The sequence below is a fragment of the Delphinus delphis genome, chromosome 2, assembly GCF_949987515.2.
Source record: "Delphinus delphis chromosome 2, mDelDel1.2, whole genome shotgun sequence".
Taxonomy (NCBI): domain Eukaryota; kingdom Metazoa; phylum Chordata; class Mammalia; order Artiodactyla; family Delphinidae; genus Delphinus; species Delphinus delphis.
The window spans coordinates 88,309,271-88,328,521 of record NC_082684.1 but is presented as its reverse complement, the minus strand read 5'-3'; the positions used below and the strand labels follow the sequence as shown (position 1 = coordinate 88,328,521).

General features: G+C 56.6%; 1 protein-coding gene across 2 annotated transcripts; it reads left to right on the top strand.

Annotated features, from left to right (window-relative positions):
• Window positions 1–970: 970 nt before the first annotated feature.
• LOC132419681 (dual oxidase 2) lies at window positions 971–18,320 on the top strand. Of its 2 annotated transcripts, none has more exons than XM_060003576.1 (33): window positions 971–1,040; window positions 1,328–1,417; window positions 1,669–1,833; window positions 2,432–2,619; window positions 2,774–2,975; window positions 3,074–3,240; window positions 3,621–3,681; window positions 3,829–3,925; window positions 4,369–4,459; window positions 4,734–4,836; window positions 5,323–5,486; window positions 6,021–6,196; window positions 6,398–6,516; window positions 6,878–7,015; window positions 7,238–7,351; window positions 7,549–7,751; window positions 8,047–8,232; window positions 9,008–9,233; window positions 9,313–9,406; window positions 11,008–11,195; window positions 11,717–11,786; window positions 12,211–12,294; window positions 12,830–13,008; window positions 13,166–13,396; window positions 13,557–13,656; window positions 14,363–14,412; window positions 14,704–14,831; window positions 15,083–15,236; window positions 16,513–16,745; window positions 16,970–17,128; window positions 17,452–17,607; window positions 17,758–17,886; window positions 18,165–18,320. In XM_060003576.1, the coding sequence occupies exons 1-33, from the start codon at window positions 971–973 to the stop codon at window positions 18,285–18,287; spliced, it is 4,638 nt and encodes a 1,545-aa protein (XP_059859559.1). In that variant the 3' UTR covers window positions 18,288–18,320. The 2 variants fall into 2 exon arrangements, with proteins under 2 accessions (XP_059859559.1, XP_059859558.1); XM_060003575.1 differs by having other exon boundaries at window positions 11,008–11,199; window positions 11,700–11,786.
• Window positions 18,321–19,251: the final 931 nt, after the last annotated feature.

The window sequence follows — 19,251 nt, the reverse complement described above, 5'->3', positions numbered from 1 at the left end:
AAGCGCAGAAGCTAGCTGCCCTCAGACGCTCTGGGTTGGCCGGGACGGAGTTAGGTAGGTGGGAGGGCCAGCTCTGCGTGTTCACTCTGCGTTTGGAAGTCGCACAAGACCTGAAATCCTTTTTATAGCAGCCTGGGCAGCGTGCCGAGCCATGTCGGGGCTTTGCAGCCAGGTCCCAGAGGGATAAGGTCATGCAAATGAGAGGCGGAGGTTGCTATGCAAATGAGAGGAGCCCCACCTGCATAGCAAGAGGGTGAATTCCAGTCCAGATGCTCACATCTGGTGCTGGTCTGGCCTGAGTGGCCACCTGCACAGCTGGCCTCAGAGGACCCAGAGAGGAGGGTGAGAATGAAGCCGGGGAGGCTGAGGATCTGCGGAGCTGGGGAGGAGTGGTGGGGGAGAGGCAGAGAGCAGAGCAGAGAAGCAAAGATTCCAAGAAAAAGAAGACTTCTGACCCCGATGGGGGCCCTAAGCCAGAGGTCTGAGTGGGACTTGGGACCTGATCTTCCCATCCCTCATGTCCATGCACAGGCATTCACTGAGGGGTACGAGGGACTGCAGGTTCCAGATTCCCAGCTCACTAGCCACGTTCCTTTCCCTGCCTCCTCTAGGAGAAGCAGTTCTTGAGGGGTAGGACTCGAGGCTTTGTTCGGGACCTGGGAGGCTGGAGGTAAAGTCCTGCCAGGGACTGACAAGCCCCAAAGGATTTGTGCCTCCCGGGTTCCTGTGTGTGATCGGGGTTAGTTCTTCCACGGGGTGGAGGGTGGGGACCAGTGTCACTGCCTTGAGGGCTGCTTATGCGTTTAAAAAAGTGCCCCGCAGGTGCGGGTACTTGGTGACGTTTCTAAAAGCTTCGATCCAGAAGTGGACACGGCTGGTGCCTCCTCCTCCTGTGCCAACTGTCGGTGTGGGGGACGCCTGCTCCGTGTCTCTATGTACCACCTCCCACCCTTTTGGCCACAGGGTCAGCATGGTCCGTGCAAGGCCAGAGGCCCTGGTGCTCCTGGGAGCTCTGCTGACTGCACTCCTGGACCCAGCGGGTAAGTACCAGGCGCCCCTAGTTCGGGATGTCTCCCAGTTTCCTTTGGGAGTTGGGGAAGGGAGACGTGCAGGCAAGCGGCTTCCTGAGGCTAGAAGATCGGGTGAGATGACTGAGCGGCTAAGCCAGATGGGAAACTTCCTGGCGCAGCCTAGACGCCGGGCGAGTATCGCCACTTGGGTCGGGTTGGGGGCGCTCGGCGGTCTGGAGAAGCACGGGCCGAGGCCGTCGGGTCCCAGAGGGGTCGCAGGGAGGCTAGCACTGAGTGGACCACCCTCTGACCCACAGGAGGCCAGGGCTCAGTCTCGCTGACCTGGGAAGTGCAGCGCTATGACGGCTGGTTCAACAACCTGAGGCACCACGAGCGTGGCGCTGCCGGTGCGTCCCTTGGTCTGGGGTGGAGAACGGCTAGTGAAGGGCAGGGTCGCGGGAGACCCGGCGCGGAGAAGCCGAGAGAGCGAGCCGCCAGCCGCCCGGCTGCCTGCGCCGCGAATTCCTGTACACCCCTGGGGACAGAAGAAGGGGTCTCGTCAGTGGGAGTGGGGAGTTGGAGGGAGGAGTAGAGCGAGTTTCGTGGGCTTGTTGGAGACGGAGTGCTCAGACAGAGCCCGGCTCCCTGCTTCCCACAGGCTCCCGACTGCGGCGCCTTGTACCTGCTAATTACGCGGACGGCGTGTATCAGGCTCTGGGGGAGCCGCTGCTGCCCAACCCGCGCCGACTCAGCAACGCCGCCATGCGGGGCAAAGCTGGGCTGTCATCCAGCCGCAATCGCACAGTGCTGGGGGTCTTCTTCGGTGAGAGCAAAGTGGGAGAACGCGTCTTCGGTGAGGGTTGACCTGGCGCTCAGCTCAGAGCCTGGGGAGAGGGGCCCTGAGGCCTCTCTGCAAGTCCACAGGAGACCGATACAAGACCCCGAACCACTTCCTCTCCCCACCAAGCCTCACTTCAAGCCTTTCTTCCTCTTGGAGGGATTTGGGGGTGTTGATTCGGGGGTATTTGCTCTCCTAATCTTTCTCTTATCACTGACTACAAACCCAGGAGTGCCACTAACCCTCATTATAGCTCTTAGAAGCTGATTCCACTACCGCCCCTCTCCTGTTGTGATTATATCTTCTCTCCCGCGAAGAGGGAGGGAGAGGCAGGATCTGTTAGGAGAGGGGGACTGGCTTGGGGGAGCCCTTACATTAATTCTATTATTTTGATTCTCCCAACAACATTATGGGGTGGGCGAGGAGGGTACTATAACCCCACTTTGCAAATTAGAAAAATGTTTTAGAGCTGGTGGCGCGGAATTTGCCTTGGAACATCTGCCTTTAGGCTCTTCAGAAATTGGCGTCAGCCTTGGCGGTGGGGAGTAGCAATTCTCACCAGTTTGCCCCCCGACGCCCGCAGGCTACCACGTGCTCTCGGACCTGGTGAGCGTGGAAAAGCCTGGCTGCCCAGCCGAGTTCCTCAACATCCACATCCCGCCCGGAGACCCCGTGTTCGATCGCGACCGGAGCGGGGACGTGGTGCTGCCCTTCCAGAGGAGTCGCTGGGACCCCGAGACCGGACAGAGCCCCAGCAACCCCCGGGACCTGGTGGGCAGGGCAGGCGGCTGGGCGGGTGGGGTGGGGCGGGACCTGAGGCAGCTGTGGAGAGGCTCCCACCACCCGTAACGGCCGCCCGGCCCTCGCCCGCCCTGAGCCGCCTCGGCCACCCGACCCCCGGCTCAGCCTCCCGCTGTCCCCGCAGACCAACGAGGCGACGGGCTGGCTGGACGGCAGCGCCATCTATGGCTCCTCGCACTCCTGGAGCGACGAGCTGCGCAGCTTCTCCGGTGGGCAGCTGGCGTCGGGGCCCGACCCCGCCTTTCCCCGGAACGCGCAGGACCCGCTGCGCATGTGGACTGCGCCCGACCCCGCCACGGGACGGCGCGGGCCCCGGGGGCTGTACGGTGAGGCGGCGGGGGCGCGGGCTTGGGGCCGACGAGGTGCGCCCTCCTCGGGCCCACCCGCGCTCAACTCCTCCCCTGTGTCCCCACCGCGCGGGCAGCCTTCGGGGCGGAGCGAGGGAACCGCGAGCCCTTCCTGCAGGCGCTGGGCCTGCTCTGGTTCCGCTACCACAACCTGTGGGCGCAGAAGCTGGCCCGCCAGCACCCGCTCTGGGATGACGAGGAGCTGTTCCAGCACGCGCGCAAGAGGGTCATCGCCACCTACCAGGTCGGTCGCGCAGCCCTGCCCCCACGTCCTTGTCCCCGGGAGACTCCGCTGCCCCGCAGAGCCCTCCATCCTTGGACAAGCCCACCCAGAAACACCCCTCCCCAGGCAGCTACCGTCTAGGGAAAGTCCCTGAGAGTGATAAGGAGGCAAAGCGCTAGTTATACCAGAGGTTTTCTCGTGATTGTTATTTAGCTGCCCCTCCCCCCTGCCCTCGTTCCTCGTGGGCAACGGGAACCTCCTCCCCTCTCCTGTTTGAGTGTCTCTCCCGTGACTGCCCTGCCTGGTCCTCGTCTCACACCTAAGCCTTCCTTGAGCTCAGATCCTTCCTGGCCTGGCTGCTCCAGCGCTGGCCTCCCATTTCCCCCTCTCTTGACCCTCAGAACATCGCGATGTATGAGTGGCTGCCCAGCTTCCTGCAGCAAGCACCGCCGAATTACACAGGTGAGGGAGTTTGGGGAACACCTGGGCTGAGGAGGGGTTTGAGGAGGGGGAGGGGGTCAGGATCCATAGGACAAAGAAGACAGGTGGGTTCGTGTGACGAGTGTGTGAGGGTAAAGAGCCTATTTCTCTTCTTACCCCTGTGGACAGAGTACTGCCCTTTCCTGGACCCCAGCATCTCTCCGGAGTTCCTGGTGGCCTCTGAGCAGTTCTTCTCCACCATGGTGCCCCCTGGCGTCTACATGAGGTGAGGGAGGGTCTGGCTGAGCATCACACTGGCAGAGGTGAAGAATTAGTGGTCTTGTGGGCCTGGGGCCTTTTTTACACCCCTACAGTTTCATGGGGGAAAAGAAGCAGAATTTGGTGCCCTGAAACAGCACCCTGGGGTAGGAAGTTCAGTCTTAACAGGAAAATCTCCCCATTTCCTCCTAATGGCTGAACTTCAGTTGTTGAGAGCAGGATTTGTCCAGCAGCTGGGTCACTCTCTTCCCTCCTTCCCTTCCTACCCTGTGTGGACAAAGAGCAACCTCTACCTTCAATCCGCACTCGTTGCCAAACCCCTGCCATGTTCAAGGAAGTTCCGAGGACACCTCTTAGTACTGGCCAGGCCCCCTCTGAATCCCTCGCCCCACTCAACCCCACCTCAACTTCTCTGAATTCTCTTACTGCATCCTTGATTCCCCATTTCAGAAACACCAGCTGTCATTTCCAGATGGTCCTGAATGAGGGTTTTGGCAGCTCCCCAGCTCTCAGAGTCTGCAACAGCTACTGGATTCGGGAGGTCAGCCTGGGGTCAGGGGCAAGGGGAGGTGGGTCAAGGTCAGTCTCATCACACAGGCTGGGAAAAGCAACAATTCCAGTTCTTAGGTGTTGCAGCTCCAGGGTGGTGGGAGTTGAAGGGTAGAGTGATCAGAAAATTATCTGGGGACAACAGCTCAAGAGAGTCTAGGACTGGCCAAGGGCCCTTTATCCTGAGGTGCTGCAGTGGTCCTGAGAAGGACCTGGCTTTAGGGAGGGGCCTGAGAACCTACCTTGAGTGTGTTGTTTTATTCCAGAACCCCAATCTGAACAGTGCCGAGGCAGTGAATCATCTGCTGCTGGGAATGGCCTCCCAGATTTCGGAGCGGGAGGACAACATAGTGGTTGAAGATCTGAGGGGTGAGCACTGGAGGCAGAGGGGATGAGGGCCCAGAGGTCCGGGAGCCTGAGGACCCTTCTAGGTTAAGCATCAGGCAGACCTAGGGTACCTATAAAGCAGGAACATAGATAAACACACAGCAAACAGCCATTAGAAGAAAACAAGCTTTATTCTAAATTACTAACATCTGAGGGTGTGGGGGAAGGGTGGCACCACAATCTCTGGTGCTTAGGTCGCTAAAGGTTTTTGTCCAGCCCTATGCTGAGGTTAAGTAGGTGGGACGGGGAATTTACTGCTTGGTGACTAGAACAGTCCTGAGTCTTAGGGGAAGAGTTTTGCCAGAAAAATTGCCCCTGGTCACACATGATGACAGTGACCCTGCACCAAGGCAGGGCACATGTCGAGGAGTGCTGAGTGTGGGTAATGCCAACAGCCCAATTCAAGGCTGCTGGGCGAAGAAGGGTTAGAGGGACTGAGCCTAGAGCCTGGTCCTCTCTCCTCCTCAGATTACTGGCCTGGCCCTGGCAAGTTCTCCCGCACTGACTATGTGGCCAGCAGCATCCAACGTGGCCGAGATATGGGGCTGCCCAGCTATAGCCAAGCCCGACAGGCCTTGGGGCTGGAGACCCCAGGGAACTGGAGTGACCTCAACACCACCGTGGACCGTCAGGTCAGGAATAGTGATGATGATAATGGCAGCTAAAGCTTTCTTGTGGTGATACTGTTCTAAGTCCTTTACACATGTAACACATTTAATCTATGTCAAGAACGTTACAGAGTAGAGACCATAATTATCGCCATTTTACTGATGACATAATTGGTAAGTCAGTCTTGGAAGCAGGATTTAAATTCAGCCATCTGATTCCAGAGTATCCTCACCACTGCATTGTACCATTACTGCAGAGTGGCCCCTGGGTTGGGTGCCATTGTCCTATTCCTGCAGGATCTCGCCCCATGAGTTGGGTGACCCTGAAGCTGCTGATCACTGGGGATAGGCGGTCTGGGTAGTGACGCACTGGTCCTCCCACCAGACTTGTCACCACCTGAGGAGTGCTGCCTAGATAGAGGACACTTCCTCAGGCCTGAGCAGCAAGCCAGGCAGCTGATGGGGTCCTGTGTTTGAGGGATGGGGCAATAGTGGCTGCCCTCCCAACACAAAACCGTATCCACGCTCACACGCTCCTCACTTCCTGTGTGGCCCCAGATGCTGGAGGCCATAGCCGCCCTGTACAACCAGGACGTGTCCCGGCTGGAGCTACTCCCCGGGGGGCTCCTGGAGAGCCATGGGGGCCCTGGACCCCTCTTCAGCACCATCGTCCTCGATCAGTTTGTGCGACTGCGGGATGGCGACCGCTACTGGTTTGAGAACAGCAGGAATGGGTGAGGCCTGCCTGGGTTCCCACCTCAGACTCTACCTCGGCCTGGGCCCCAGACCCTCTGCCTGTAAACAGCACCCGGATGTCCCAGCACCCCTCCCCAACCCCTCTCGATCTCTTTTCTCATCTGGGTCCCTGGGCCTGAGTTTGCTGGAGACCTGTGTCCCCTTCCCATCCCAACAATTCCTGGCTTTCTCTAACTTAGGCTATTCTCCACGGAGGAAATTGCAGAAATCAGAAACACCACTCTTCGGGACGTGCTGGTGGCTGTCACCAGCGTGAACCATAGTGCCCTGCAGCCCAATGTCTTTATTTGGCAACAAGGTGGGTGGCCTGGGAGAACACAAGCAATGGTGGCAGAGAAGAGACAGAGGTTGTGTGGGGATCACTTGGTGCTGTCCAGGGAGCTGGGCACCGGCAGCTCCTTCTGTGTTGGTCTGGGAGGCCTGCATTAGGCCACCTCCCCCAGTAGAGACTAGACTGGTTTGCAGGCTGAACCTTGTGGTCAAGTTGGGATAGATGCTGAGAGATGGGATGTGGAAGAGGAATTTTTGACGGGAACAAGTTCCAGGGAGGAGGGTTTGGGAGGGAGTGGGTACCTGGTCCTTTATAGGACAGAAGGGAAGGCTGCCTGGCCAAGGAGTGGGATCCTCAGGCCCTGAGATCTTCTGTGTCTTTCCCTCAGGTGCACCCTGCCCTCAGCCCCGGCAGCTCACAAGTGAAGGCTTGCCCCCCTGTGTGCCCCTGACTGTGACTCATTTCTTTGAGGGCAGTGGTCCTGGTTTTGGCATCACCATCGTGGCTCTGTGCTGTCTCCCCCTAGGTGAGCCCTTTACCCCTTCGCCCATTTCTCTTCTGGCTCCCCTCCTCCTCACAGACTGTCCCTGCCCCTCATTATCTGCTGGCCTGTAAGGCTAGCTCCTAGGTACATTTGAAGCCAGGCTCAAGGGGCCTTGGGAAGGGAGGGGCGGCAGCCAAAGCCTCAGTGAAGCTGTAGGCGAGGCCGCGCCCCCCCCACCCAGTGTCTCCTTCTGACCCCCTTCAGTGAGCCTGCTTATCTCTGGGGTGGTGGCCTATTTCCGGGGCCAAGAGCTCAAGAAGCTACAAAAGAAAGGCAGAGAGAGTGTGAAGAAAGAAGCAGCCAAAGATGGAATGTCAGGTGAGATGGGGCCAAGGGACGGGAAGAGGGAAGGGGACAGATGGGGGGGCGGTGCTGGGAGAAAGAACCAGGTTACAGATGTGGGGAGAGAGCCAGGCTTTGGGGGTGCCTGCTCAGACTGGCAGAGTGGAGCTAGCCTGAGGGCAGGGGCCTGGGGAACTTTGCTGAACCACTCTGCCCCATTGTCCCTTCCCTAGCGATGGAGTGGCCGGGACCCAGGGAGAGGAGCTATCCCATCACCATCCAGCTGCTCCCAGACAGGCGTCTGCAGGTCCTGGACAGGCGTCTCTCTGTGCTCCGCACCATCCAGCTGAGGCCCCCGCAGCAGGTCCACCTCATCCTGTCCAGCAACAGCGGACGCCGCACCCTGCTGCTCAAGATCCCCAAGGAGTATGACCTGGTATGGCCCATCCTGCCTCCCCAGCTTGGGCTGCCCTCGCACATCTCCCCTCTCACGGCGAGTCCTCTCCGGCCACCCCGTCCTCAGCTACAGAGCTCAGTTGTGAAGGCTGATGCTGGGAGGATCCACTCCTTTCAGAGGTCCCCAGCCCCACCACACTCTCCCTCTGATCCCCTTTGAGCCTCTCACCTGGCCCCAGCCGGGATGGAATGGGGGACAGCTTTTTTCTCCATCCCCCAACCCAAGACCCTCTGAGGGGAGGCTGAACCAGAAGCTTGAGCCTTCCTCCCACCAGGTGATGCTGTTTAACTCCGAGGAAGAGCGAGGCACCTTCGTGCAGCAGCTGCAGGGCTTCTGTGAGAGCTGGACTCTGGGCCTTGATGTGGCTGAGATGAGTGAGAACGAGCTGTTCAGGAAGGCTGTGACCAAGCAGCAGCGGGGCCGCATCCTGGAGGTCTTCTTCAGACACCTCTTTGCCCAGGTGCCTGACTGTGCCTTTTGGAGGCAGGACCGGGCCCAGGGGTTGAAGGGACCCTGGGCTGGACAGGACCCTATGTGGGGTGATCTAAGCTTCTGCTCTGCGGGCTGGAGATTTCAGTTTCCTCATCTATGAAACAGTGATTAAAATAGGATCCATCCCTCTAGGTTGCTGTGAGGATTCAGGGAGATGGTCTGCATCAGTGGTTCTCAAAGTGTGGCCCCTGGACCAGCAGCAGCAGGCTCATCTGGGAATTTGTTAGAAATTCAAGTCCTCAGGCCCTTCCCCAAGACCTAGGAAATCAGGAACTCTGGGGTTGGGGCCCACAAGCCCACCAGAGGCTTCTGATTCACTCTAAAGTTTGATAAACACTGTTCTATGTGTGCTTGCTTCGTTATAGGCATTTAACAAATGGTAGTTACATGTATATGACTTTTAAAATCAGGCACATGACAGCCCTGTCTGAATTGACAAGAGAATGTATCTTTAGCCCCTTCCTCCCTGTCCACTTAATGTCTGCTGCAGCTTCTGTCCCCAGTGTAGGCTCTCTCACTTTGCATTCCCAAACCGTGCCCCTCCCCATTCCTACCCCATCCCCTGCTACAGTCACCCCCTCTGCAGGAAAGCAGAAGCCCAAGTCAGAAGTTTATCTAATGACCGTGAGCAGCCACCAGGACTCACCCTTTCTGAGCTGGACTTTGGGGAGATGTGAGAGGTCACTGAACTGCTTCCAGCCTCACCTCCTTCTCTCCTTCCCTCTGCTGCTGCCCGAGTGCAGGTGCTGGACATCGACCAGGCAGACGCCGGGACCCTGCCCCTGGATTCGTCACAGAAGGTGCGGGAGGCCCTGACGTGTGAGCTGAGCCGGGCCGAGTTTGCCGAGTCCCTGGGCCTCAAGCCCCAGGACATGTTTGTGGAGTCCATGTTTTCTCTGGCCGACAAGGACGGCAATGGCTACCTGTCCTTCCGGGAGTTCCTGGACGTCCTGGTGGTCTTCATGAAAGGTAGGGGGATGGTGGACCATCCCAGGAGTCAGGTGTCTTTCAGCAGAGAGTTGACGGGCATCCCCCTATGTCTTGCCAGGCTCCCCAGAGGACAAGTCCCGCTTGATGTTCACCATGTATGACCTTGATGGGAATGGCTTCCTCTCCAAGGACGAGTTCTTTACCATGATGCGGTATGGGGTGGGCCCCTCCAGTCCTGAGACTTCCTGATATTTTAAACAGGAAAACAGGTCAGGTCAGAGGAGGGTAGGCGAGGAGGTTATGAGTCCATCTACATTGAGAGGTGGCCTAGGTACTATATCCTAGACGCTCAGAGCATCCAGCTTCAGAAGTTTATCTGGCCAGGCCCCTGCCTCCAGGAGAGTCTGTATTTGCAGTGCCAACACCACCAGAAAATTCTCCCCTAGTTACAAAAGACAACCAACATCAAGATGACCAGTAACAAAGCCCACTAACCCCTTCTGGATGCCTTTGGGTCTTTGCTAACTCTTCAAATGCTGTGCTTTACACAGTGAGATAATGAATCATGGAGGACGGATGCCCTGGGTTACTGCCAGTATTAACCACCATGACAGGCAGGAGGAGAAACATGGAAAGTTCTTCTATATTCCAACCCTTCTCTCTTCCTGCTTCTTAAGCCATTTCTGGTTGTGGTGTGCCGATAAAGACCAGTTTTGAGCTCACAGGCTTATTCCTGAAGACCGTGCTCCACAGCTGCCTACAGCTCTATAAGGACAGGGTTCATATCTCTCTTTGTTCCCTGCTGAATCCCCTCCTCCGCACTGTGATTGGCACATAGCAGGCATTCAATACATAGTTAACTGAATCAGATGAAACAAATAAGTAAATGAATAAACAGAATGCGTAGAACAGCCCAGACCCTTTTAACTCTTCTACCCCTGTAAGCCTCCTCATTGCTTTCAGCTTTCACCTTAACTGCCATATTCTTTACAGTCCAGATACCACAACTGGACATGGGCTTCTGAAAGGGCTAGGGTGAGGCGCATTGCAGTTGTCCCTCGCTGGGCGTGCTGCTGCAGGACCCTCTAGGAGACGGTCTCTGCCCCCAGGGGCTGAGGTCCACCTCCTTGGCCTGTACTCAGTGTGGCTCTTGCTCAGTCTCACCCTGAGCCAGTGGGATGATGTGTTTTTTAATGTGATGGCAGTGCTTGCTGTGCCGTGCACACAAAGGTTTTTCTCTGCTGGACTCACACAAACTTGCATGTTTGTTTGCTTTTGTCCCAAAAGCACAGTCTAAGAAAAGAGTTATGGCCACTGTAGCTGCCACTGTGGGTGCTGTCACATTGGGTGCGGAGATACTCCCGCCTATGCCCCAGGCTGTTGGCACAAGGAAGCAGCAGCCAGTGCAGCTACATCTCCTCTCCCAACCCCCCGCTGGACCACGAACGGGGTGCCCAGCGGTGGTGTGGGAGGTATCAACATAAGAGCCTGCCACGTGAGAGAGCCATGGCACACCTGGACAAGTCCCTACACTAAGTGGACATTCATCCCAGCTGTAGGTGCCCCCCTGTTTGGGGACTGCTTTCTTTAACTGGTCAAGGTCACTTTGAATTTTGTTCTGCCTTTTGAGCCCTTGGCCACTCCACCCAGCTTAGCGTCAGCAGCAGGCTGGATGAACACCTTCTCAGTGCCATTTCCTGGGTCACTGGTAACCACATTAGATAGGCCGGGACCCACCCCACCCAGCACCTGCCTGAACCTGACCTTGCCAGGTGACAGGCTGCGTTCGTCTCTCCTCCCTCCCCCTGCCCAGGTCCTTCATCGAGATCTCCAACAACTGCCTGTCCAAGGCCCAGCTGGCTGAGGTGGTGGAGTCCATGTTCCGGGAGTCGGGCTTCCAGGACAAGCAGGAGCTGACGTGGGAGGACTTCCACTTCATGCTGCGGGACCATGACAACGAGCTCCGCGGCACCCAGCTCTGTGTCAAGGGTGGAGGTGGAGGTGTGTGAGTTTGGAAGGCGTCAGGAATGGACGTGTCTTCAAAATGAGAGTTCCTGGTGCATAGCACTCAGGTCTTATTTCTCTTTTAGTCCTTGGTGCCTGGTAGAGAGCCAGGCACGTGTAATCAAGGGCATCACATACACCTGCGCAATTTATGCACAAAGATACCCACTGAGGGGTCAGGGCAGGCTGAAGTCCAGCCTACATTCTACACACCAACCATGTGCATTGGTCTGGGGTGTGTCTGGCCAGAGGAAGAGGCCCTATTTTCTCTACACAAAGGACCTGCAGGGTTGCATCCGCCTGGAGGGGGGCCCCTTTTCTAATTGCACTCAGTTGCCACATTGTCTAGCAGTGGCCGCCGCCCTGTGTACAGTGGGTGCTCGGTGTGGGCAGTGAGGGGAGCAAGGCTGGGGAAAGAGATGGGGACACGACCAAGTCACTGGCAAGTGCCACGGCAGCCTTCCTAGGACAGTCTCCTCCCTCGTGGGGAAGCCCGTCCAGCTTCTTGTTCTCCCCAGGTACTGGAGACATTCTTAAACCAAACGTCAGCTGTCGAGTGTCATTCATCACTCGGACTTCTGGGGAACGGTGAGTGGGAATGGGGCACTGGGAGGTGCCCCGGCTGGGTCCCCTGCAGAGAAATGAAGGAGTAGGGCTGGTGGAATCAGCCCCTGGGCCAGACATTTGCTCTGAAAGTAGCTTTCAGCGCACGGTTGTTCTAGCCCAAGTTCCAGCTGCCTCACACACATAACCCCTTACTGCTCAGGAGCCTGGCTCTCTCCCTGCCCCTCCAGGACAGAATCATTCTACAGAACATGTGATCAGATCATGTTCATTCCTTCTGTCTTGCCTTCTGCCTGGCTTCTTTCTGACCGGTTTTATGGGCAGGTTCTGTGGACAGAAATGAGTCCCAGGATCTATCCCCTCCCACACCAGCCCCAACTCTGACTTGGCAGTTCTTCTCCTGGCTGCAAAGACAAGGGGAGAATGAAACCCATTTTTCTCTTCTCAGTTCTTACCCTCAGGGAGTGGGGCTCCCTGTCTCAGAAGCCCCAGAGTTGGGAGGCCCTGGGTTGAAGAAGAGGTTTGGCAAAAAGTAAGTGTTTCCCAGACCCTTGACCCGAGGAGACATGGGGAGAAGTCTCAGGGTCTCTGGTCTGCGCACACCCCCACACACAAGGAACCATCCTGAGACTCATTCCAGGTGTCCCTGACCGGATTGGCAGGCTATTGAGTTAATGACTCTTCCACCTCTTCCAACCTCTGCACCCTAATCTTCAGGCAGGGGGCCTGGCACTCAGATGCAACACCAGGCAGTGAGGGGGCTCCTGGCTCCTGCCTGCTTTGGGCACAGCAGTGAGGCCTGTGCAGGGAGCAGGAAGAAGGAAGCACAGAACAGAGAGGAGGAGGTGGAGACGGAGTCGTGGGGAGACGGAGGAGTGGGTGGAGAGGGCAAATAAAGCCGAGAGGTAAAGGCTTGGCAGAGTGGATTCTACCCCCCAAAAGCTTTTCCTTTCATCTGTTGTGGCCCATCGTGACCGCTACCAGATCACCAGGTCTCCTTCATAGGGTGGCATTTAGGGGAGGACAGGGTGCCCTGATCTCGGGCCACCTGCCTCCCATTGCTGCAGGGCAGTGGTGCCCCCTCCCCGGCTATACACAGAGGCGCTGCGGGAGAAGATGCAGCGGGGCTTCCTGGCCCAGAAGCTGCAGCAGTACAAGCGCTTCGTGGAGAACTACCGGCGGCACATCGTGGTCGTGGCAATCTTCTCAGCCATCTGTGCCGGACTGTTTGTGGAGCGTGCTTACTGTAAGGAGAGTTCCAGGTTGTGGGCAGTGGGAGGGGAGACGTGAGAGCCTTCTGGTTGTTACTCTTGATCCTCAGGCATCTGGATAGGGGAGCCCAGCTGTTCTGACTGGAGTCCAGGCTTCTGTGCTGTGCTGATCCACCCCCACTGTGCCCCCAGACTATGCCTTTGCCTCGCCACCCTCGGGCATTGCAGAGACCACCCTCGTGGGCATCATCCTGTCACGGGGCACGGCGGCCAGCGTCTCCTTCATGTTCTCCTACATCCTGCTCACCATGTGCCGCAACCTCATCACCTTCCTGAGAGAGACCTTCCTCAACCGCTACGTGCCCTTCGATGCCGCCGTGGACTTCCATCGCTGGATCGCCATGGCTGCTGTCGTCCTGGCCAGTATGTGGCTCCTGGGCACGCTCGCCACTGCTGCAGTCCCCTGGGTCGAGCTGTGGGGGAGGCAGTGGGGAGACTGGAGCTACTTATACTTCCTGTTCTCCTCGGGGCTGGAGGTAGAGTTGGCCCTGGAGGCGTCTCTAACAGGATGTGTCTCTTTCAGTTTTGCACAGTGCTGGCCACGTGGTGAATGTCTACATCTTCTCAGTCAGCCCCCTCAGCCTGCTGGCCTGCATCTTCCCCAGCGTCTTTGTGAATGATGGGTCAGTTTTGGGGAGAGTCCCCCTTGGGAATCCTGGGGCAGGCCTCAGGGTACAACAGAAAAGAGATAGATGGCCCTAGACCCTCCACTCTCTCACTAAGTGAGGGCGAGAAGCTAGCATCCTCGGGGAAGCTGAGAGATGACTTCCTTGCCCTCAGGAAGGAAGCAGGCCGTAATTGGCCAGGAAAGGAGTTTGGGAGATGAAGTCGGAGCCTCTTTCTCACGCGTACCTGACACATAGCTTGCTATCTCAGCCTACTGTCCATTCACTGGGCAAATATTTGTGGAATACGTCCTGTGTGTCCATCCAGGAGCCAAAGAGTAGGGATGCCAAGATACATGCAGTCGTTCAACAAATATTTATTGAGCATTTACTCTGTGCTGGGCATTGTTTGAGCATAGGGATAGAGCATGGAGGTAAGCTCCCTGCCCTCATGGAGCTTACAGAATATGAACCAAGCACTTCAAGGAAGCAAAGGTCAGCTGCAGTAGGAGAATTCAAGATAACACAGGAGGAAGAATTGCTTTGAGATCAGAGGGTGGAACTGCAGGAGGCTGGGTGCCATGTTCTTTGGAAGGACCCTTGGCCATCTGGGTTGAGGCCCAGTAACCTCCGCATTCAAGGCCGTCAGGAAGAGAGTCACATTGCAACAGTGGTGGAGCCCCTCCTGCCCCAGCCTGAGGCTCTGGGTGTCTTTGTCCTACAGGTCCAAGCTTCCCCAGAAGTTCTACTGGTGGTTCTTCCAGACAGTCCCAGGTAAAGAGTAGACTGTATGTGGAGTCTGGGGTTTCTGTCTGAGGACTTTTGCTTTTGTCCTCCCTCATCTTCCCATGAATACACACTTGTCTATAGTGGTCATAGGATCCCTTTGCAGCCTCCAGCACAAGCCTCAGCTCCAGCTTCTTTGGGCAAGCTGTTCTGGGAGCCAGGGAGGGATGAGAGAGGTCAGGGAAGAAGAGCGGAATGGGGAAATGCCCTCTGGCATTCTCAGCCCAGGCTGAGGTCCCGAGGCCAGGGGCTCTCTGACCCTGTCCCCGCTGCCACCAGGTATGACAGGGGTGCTCCTGCTCCTGGTTCTCGCCATCATGTACGTCTTCGCCTCCCACCACTTCCGGCGCCGCAGCTTCCGGGGCTTCTGGCTGACCCACCACCTCTACATTCTGCTCTACGTGCTGGTGAGGGACTTCTCTGGGCAGGGCCAGGCCACAAGGCAGAGATGAGCACTCATGATGTGGGGAGGGAGCAGGGTGAATTGGACGTGAGATCTCAGACCGAGACCCCAGACCCGAGACCACAGCCTATGGAGCCTATGCCAGCCCCACCTACCCTGCCCAGGCCCAGGGCCCAGGCAGGAAGTATCTGGGTAGGGTGGGTGCAGGAAGGGGGCCAGCTGGACCTGAGCTATACTAACTGACCATGTCTCCAGCTCATCATTCACGGCAGCTTCGCTCTGATCCAACTGCCCCGTTTCCACATCTACTTCCTGGTGCCAGCACTTATCTATGTGGGGGACAAGCTGGTGAGCCTGAGCCGGAAGAAGGTGGAGATAGGCGTGGTGAAAGCAGAACTGCTGCCTTCAGGTACCAGGCCTTGCCTGACCCTCGCTGGGCAGCATTGGAGGTCAACTCATGGGACGTGGGAAGACAGCTCCCCAGGCCTCCTCATCCCATTGCTGCCTCCGTTAGCCTCTCAGGGACCCCTGCAGCTTTCCTGATGGAACTACAGCCCCCAAAAGAGCTGTGTTTAGTTCCCAGGAGGACTTACAGACAGTGAGAAGTGACTATGAGAAGAGGAGGCTGAAAGTGCATTCAGAGGTGTTTAAGGACAAGAAAGACCCGCGCTTGTGTGGCCTGGGTGCAGGGTGGGGAACCATACACCCCTCTCCCATTCCGTCCCTCAGAATAACCTCTCTTCAGAGACAGATAAATGGCCCAGACTGCAAGAGTCTGTTGTTGATAGTCAATGTTGGCCAGAGTGGGGATTCACATCAATGTAAAGGGTGGTGGAAGATGACTTAAGTGACAAGGGGCCAGCTAACCTTCAGGACTCACATAGTAAGAAAATTAAACCTCACTTCAACTGTATTTCAATCAAGATTATTTAAGAACAAAGTCTCAGCATGGTATTAGCATGCCTTCTGCATCCTCCAGTACTTGCGAATCTCCTTTTTCCACAAAGAGAGAACAAGCCTGAGGCTCAGCTATGGTCAGGCAACAAACAGTATCCAGCTAAAATTTGATAAAACATGGTACCTTCTGTTTAGACCACATGATACTTAGGCAAGGCAATGTAGGGTATTGGTTAAGAGCTTGGACTCTGGAGCTAGATAGAGCACGGCCTCTGGAGCTAGATAGAGCACATGATGCTGGTTTTCTACTCACCTTAGGGACCTAAATGTTCTTCTCAAGGTAAATTGAATTGAAAAAGTAAGTCAATTTAAAGAAAAATGTTAGATAAATGATAGTGCAGCAGGTGTGCTGATATGGCCCACCATAAAGGTAACCCTCATATGGTGGAGGTTTGGCAAACACTGAGATGGTACCTGGGGAGCCTGAGGTCCCCTGACCTAGTAGGCTGGTATCCAGGACAGTGGTATCAGGCCTGGGCCCTCAGTGGGAAGAAGCAGCAAAGAGGAGGGGAGGGGCTGGAACAGGAGAGCAGAGAAGCCCAGCTCTTGAGTTACCCAGGAAACAGAGAAGGGCGCCCTCCAACTCCCAGCCCCAGAAGCCATACTCGCTCAGATCATGTTACTACTCCCTGTGCCTCAGGTGTGTGGAGAGGACAGGGTACCTGCCAGTCCTCAGGTACCAGGAGCAAGCCCTCTGATCCCTGCCCCTCCCTGCCCATGACCCCCAGGAGTGACCCACCTTGAGTTCCAGCGGCCCCAAGACTTTGAGTACAAGTCAGGACAGTGGGTGCGGATCGCCTGCCTGGCTCTGGGGACCAACGAGTACCACCCCTTCACCCTGACTTCTGCACCCCACGAGGACACGCTTAGCCTGCACATCCGGGCAGCAGGGCCCTGGACCACCCGCCTCAGGGAGATCTACTCACCCGTGACGGGTGACAGCTGTGCCAAACATCCAAAGGTGCCCATCACTGGGAACCACTTTTGGGGTTCTGGCATTGATAGAAGGTCCCCACCCTCCCCGACCTTGGGATAAGATGCTCCAGCCACCCCAAAGCCAGACTGGGAGAGGGCTGGGGTGCCTCAAAGAAACTAGTTCTCCCTGTCCTCCCTGCCCCCCCCCCATTTCTAACCTCAGAGCTGGGGAAGGGCCAGGCTCATCTCATCTTCCTCTTCTGTTGGCAGCTGTACCTCGATGGACCATTTGGAGAGGGCCACCAGGAGTGGCATAAGTTTGAGGTGTCCGTGCTGGTGGGAGGGGGCATTGGGGTCACCCCCTTTGCCTCCATCCTCAAAGACCTGGTCTTCAAATCATCCTTAGGCAGCCAAATGCTCTGTAAAAAGGTGAGTGTCCCTCTCCCATTCTTCAAAGAAATGGGGACAGACAGCCTGATTGTGTCCCCACATCCCAGCAGAGTAGCATGATAAAAAGTCCCTGGCTCCTAGGCAACTGGTTCTGCTGGGACCATTCATACCCAGTTGCCCAGATGGCAAACATTTGAGGGAGGGTAGAAGGTGTAGCCAGAAGAGCCTCTGCTGGGATCTGTGGCTAAGAAGCCTTGGATCAGGCCTGTGGGGGTCCAGGGCTTCCCACCATCTCAGTATAAGCATCTGGGTAGAGGAATCTTGAGCTGAGCTGAGTCAGAGCTTTAGTTGTGTGTCCCCAGATCTACTTCATCTGGGTGACACGGACCCAGCGGCAGTTTGAGTGGCTGGCTGACATCATCCGGGAGGTGGAGGAGAATGACCACCAGGACCTGGTGTCTGTGCACATCTACATCACCCAGCTGGCTGAGAAGTTTGACCTCAGGACCACCATGCTGGTACGTCAGGGCCGGCCAGGCAGGGCAGCTCAGTGGGTATGTGGGTTGAGGGTAAGGATGGCCAAGGCAGGTGGGTGGACCGCCATCTGGACTAGGAGCTGACCCTGGCTCTGCCTGGCTGTGACCTTCCTCCTCTACTCCCTCCCCCAGTACATCTGTGAGCGGCACTTCCAGAAGGTGCTGAACCGGAGTCTGTTCACGGGCTTGCGCTCCATCACCCACTTTGGCCGACCCCCCTTCGAACCCTTCTTCGACTCTCTGCAGGAGGTCCACCCAAAGGTCAGTCCCACCCCGACCCATCCTTCCCCTGCCAGGACTTCCTGGCCCTCAAGCAGCCTGCAGCTGGGTACTGAGCAGAGGACCTCAGGATGGGGTCAAGCATTGGAGAAGGGCTTCAAACCCCACCCCCTGCCTCCCCAACTCAAGCTGCCTTCTCAGGGCCTGGGGTCAATGGCCTGGTCATTCCAGCCAGGCTTGAGAAGCAGCTCCCTCCTGGTGAGGAAGCCCACAGGCCTCTGCTTCTCTGCAACCACTGCCCCCCCCCACACCCTTGACAGGTGAGGAAGATTGGGGTGTTTAGCTGCGGCCCTCCAGGAATGACCAAGAATGTAGAGAAGGCCTGTCAGCTCATCAACAGGAAGGACCAGGCCCACTTTGTGCACCACTATGAGAACTTCTGAGCCCTCCCTCCCTGGTTCCTGATCCCTCCGTGGACCAGCCCTGCCAGCAGTTTCTGTCAGAATTCACCTCAGGCCTCAGCTGGAGAGCTGGAAGAGCCTCTCCCTCATTGCCCCATCTGTCCCAGGCTCTGAGAAGATAGAGGAGACCCTTCTAGCTTAAGCCACAGCAGGCTGTGGCAGACCAAGTGGGGAGGGGACAGTCCCTGCCTTGTGACAACTATGGAGGTGAAGAGATACAACCGCATTTTCCTGATAGGTCCCCATGTCTGTTTTCCTCCCAGAAAATCAATGTATTGCTTTGGTATTTTCTTGGCCTAGGCATTTGAGGGAGGACAGGGTGGGGATACCTGGTGTGAAGAGAGGGTTCAGAGTGAGAATCTCCTCAGAGCCCAGCTCAGAAGTTGCGATGCTAAACCTGGATGGCCTGCCTGCCTCAATTCAGTCTCCGAGGCCTTTTCCCTCCAGCTCTACCCCCCAACCCATTCCTGCTCTGAGAGGATCAGGAACCCTGAGGAGCAACCAGCAACACCCGCTGCCCTCACCTCTTGGCTGGCCCTTCTCTTAGCCTGCTGGAGCAGCCCCTCAGCTCTGGTACCAAGGGAGTCCAGCCTCTCTGCCAATCATCCAGAGTTCCCACTCAGCTCCCCTCCTCCACAGGACTTGGATGACCAACTGTCCCAGTTTGCCCAAGACTCTCCCAGTCTTGGCACTGAAAGTCTCTTGTCCTAGGAAACCCCTCGGTCCCAGGCAAATCAGGGCAGTTGGTCACCTTCCACAGGAGCCAATCTGGGACATCACCTCCATACTCTTTAAGACCCTTCCTTTTCCTTCTTCAACTGGCTCTTTCCTCAAAAGCTAAGCTGTAATTTAAAAAAAACAAAAGGTATAATTTGCATAAAGTGTACAAATCTTAAAGTTACCATGTACTACATATGTTACTACTACCCAAATCAAGATATAGAAC

What these genes read in the sequence shown, in the direction of transcription:
- LOC132419681 (XM_060003575.1), top strand. Translation starts at nt 971, where the DNA reads ATGGTCCGTGCAAGGCCAGAGGCCCTGGTGCTCCTGGGAGCTCTGCTG. An exon ending in GGGTCATCGCCACCTACCAG is followed by an intron (nt 3,241 to 3,620) that starts GTCGGTCGCGCA and finishes CTTGACCCTCAG; the next exon opens with AACATCGCGATGTATGAGTG. An exon ending in AGCACCGCCGAATTACACAG is followed by an intron (nt 3,682 to 3,828) that starts GTGAGGGAGTTT and finishes CCCTGTGGACAG; the next exon opens with AGTACTGCCCTTTCCTGGAC.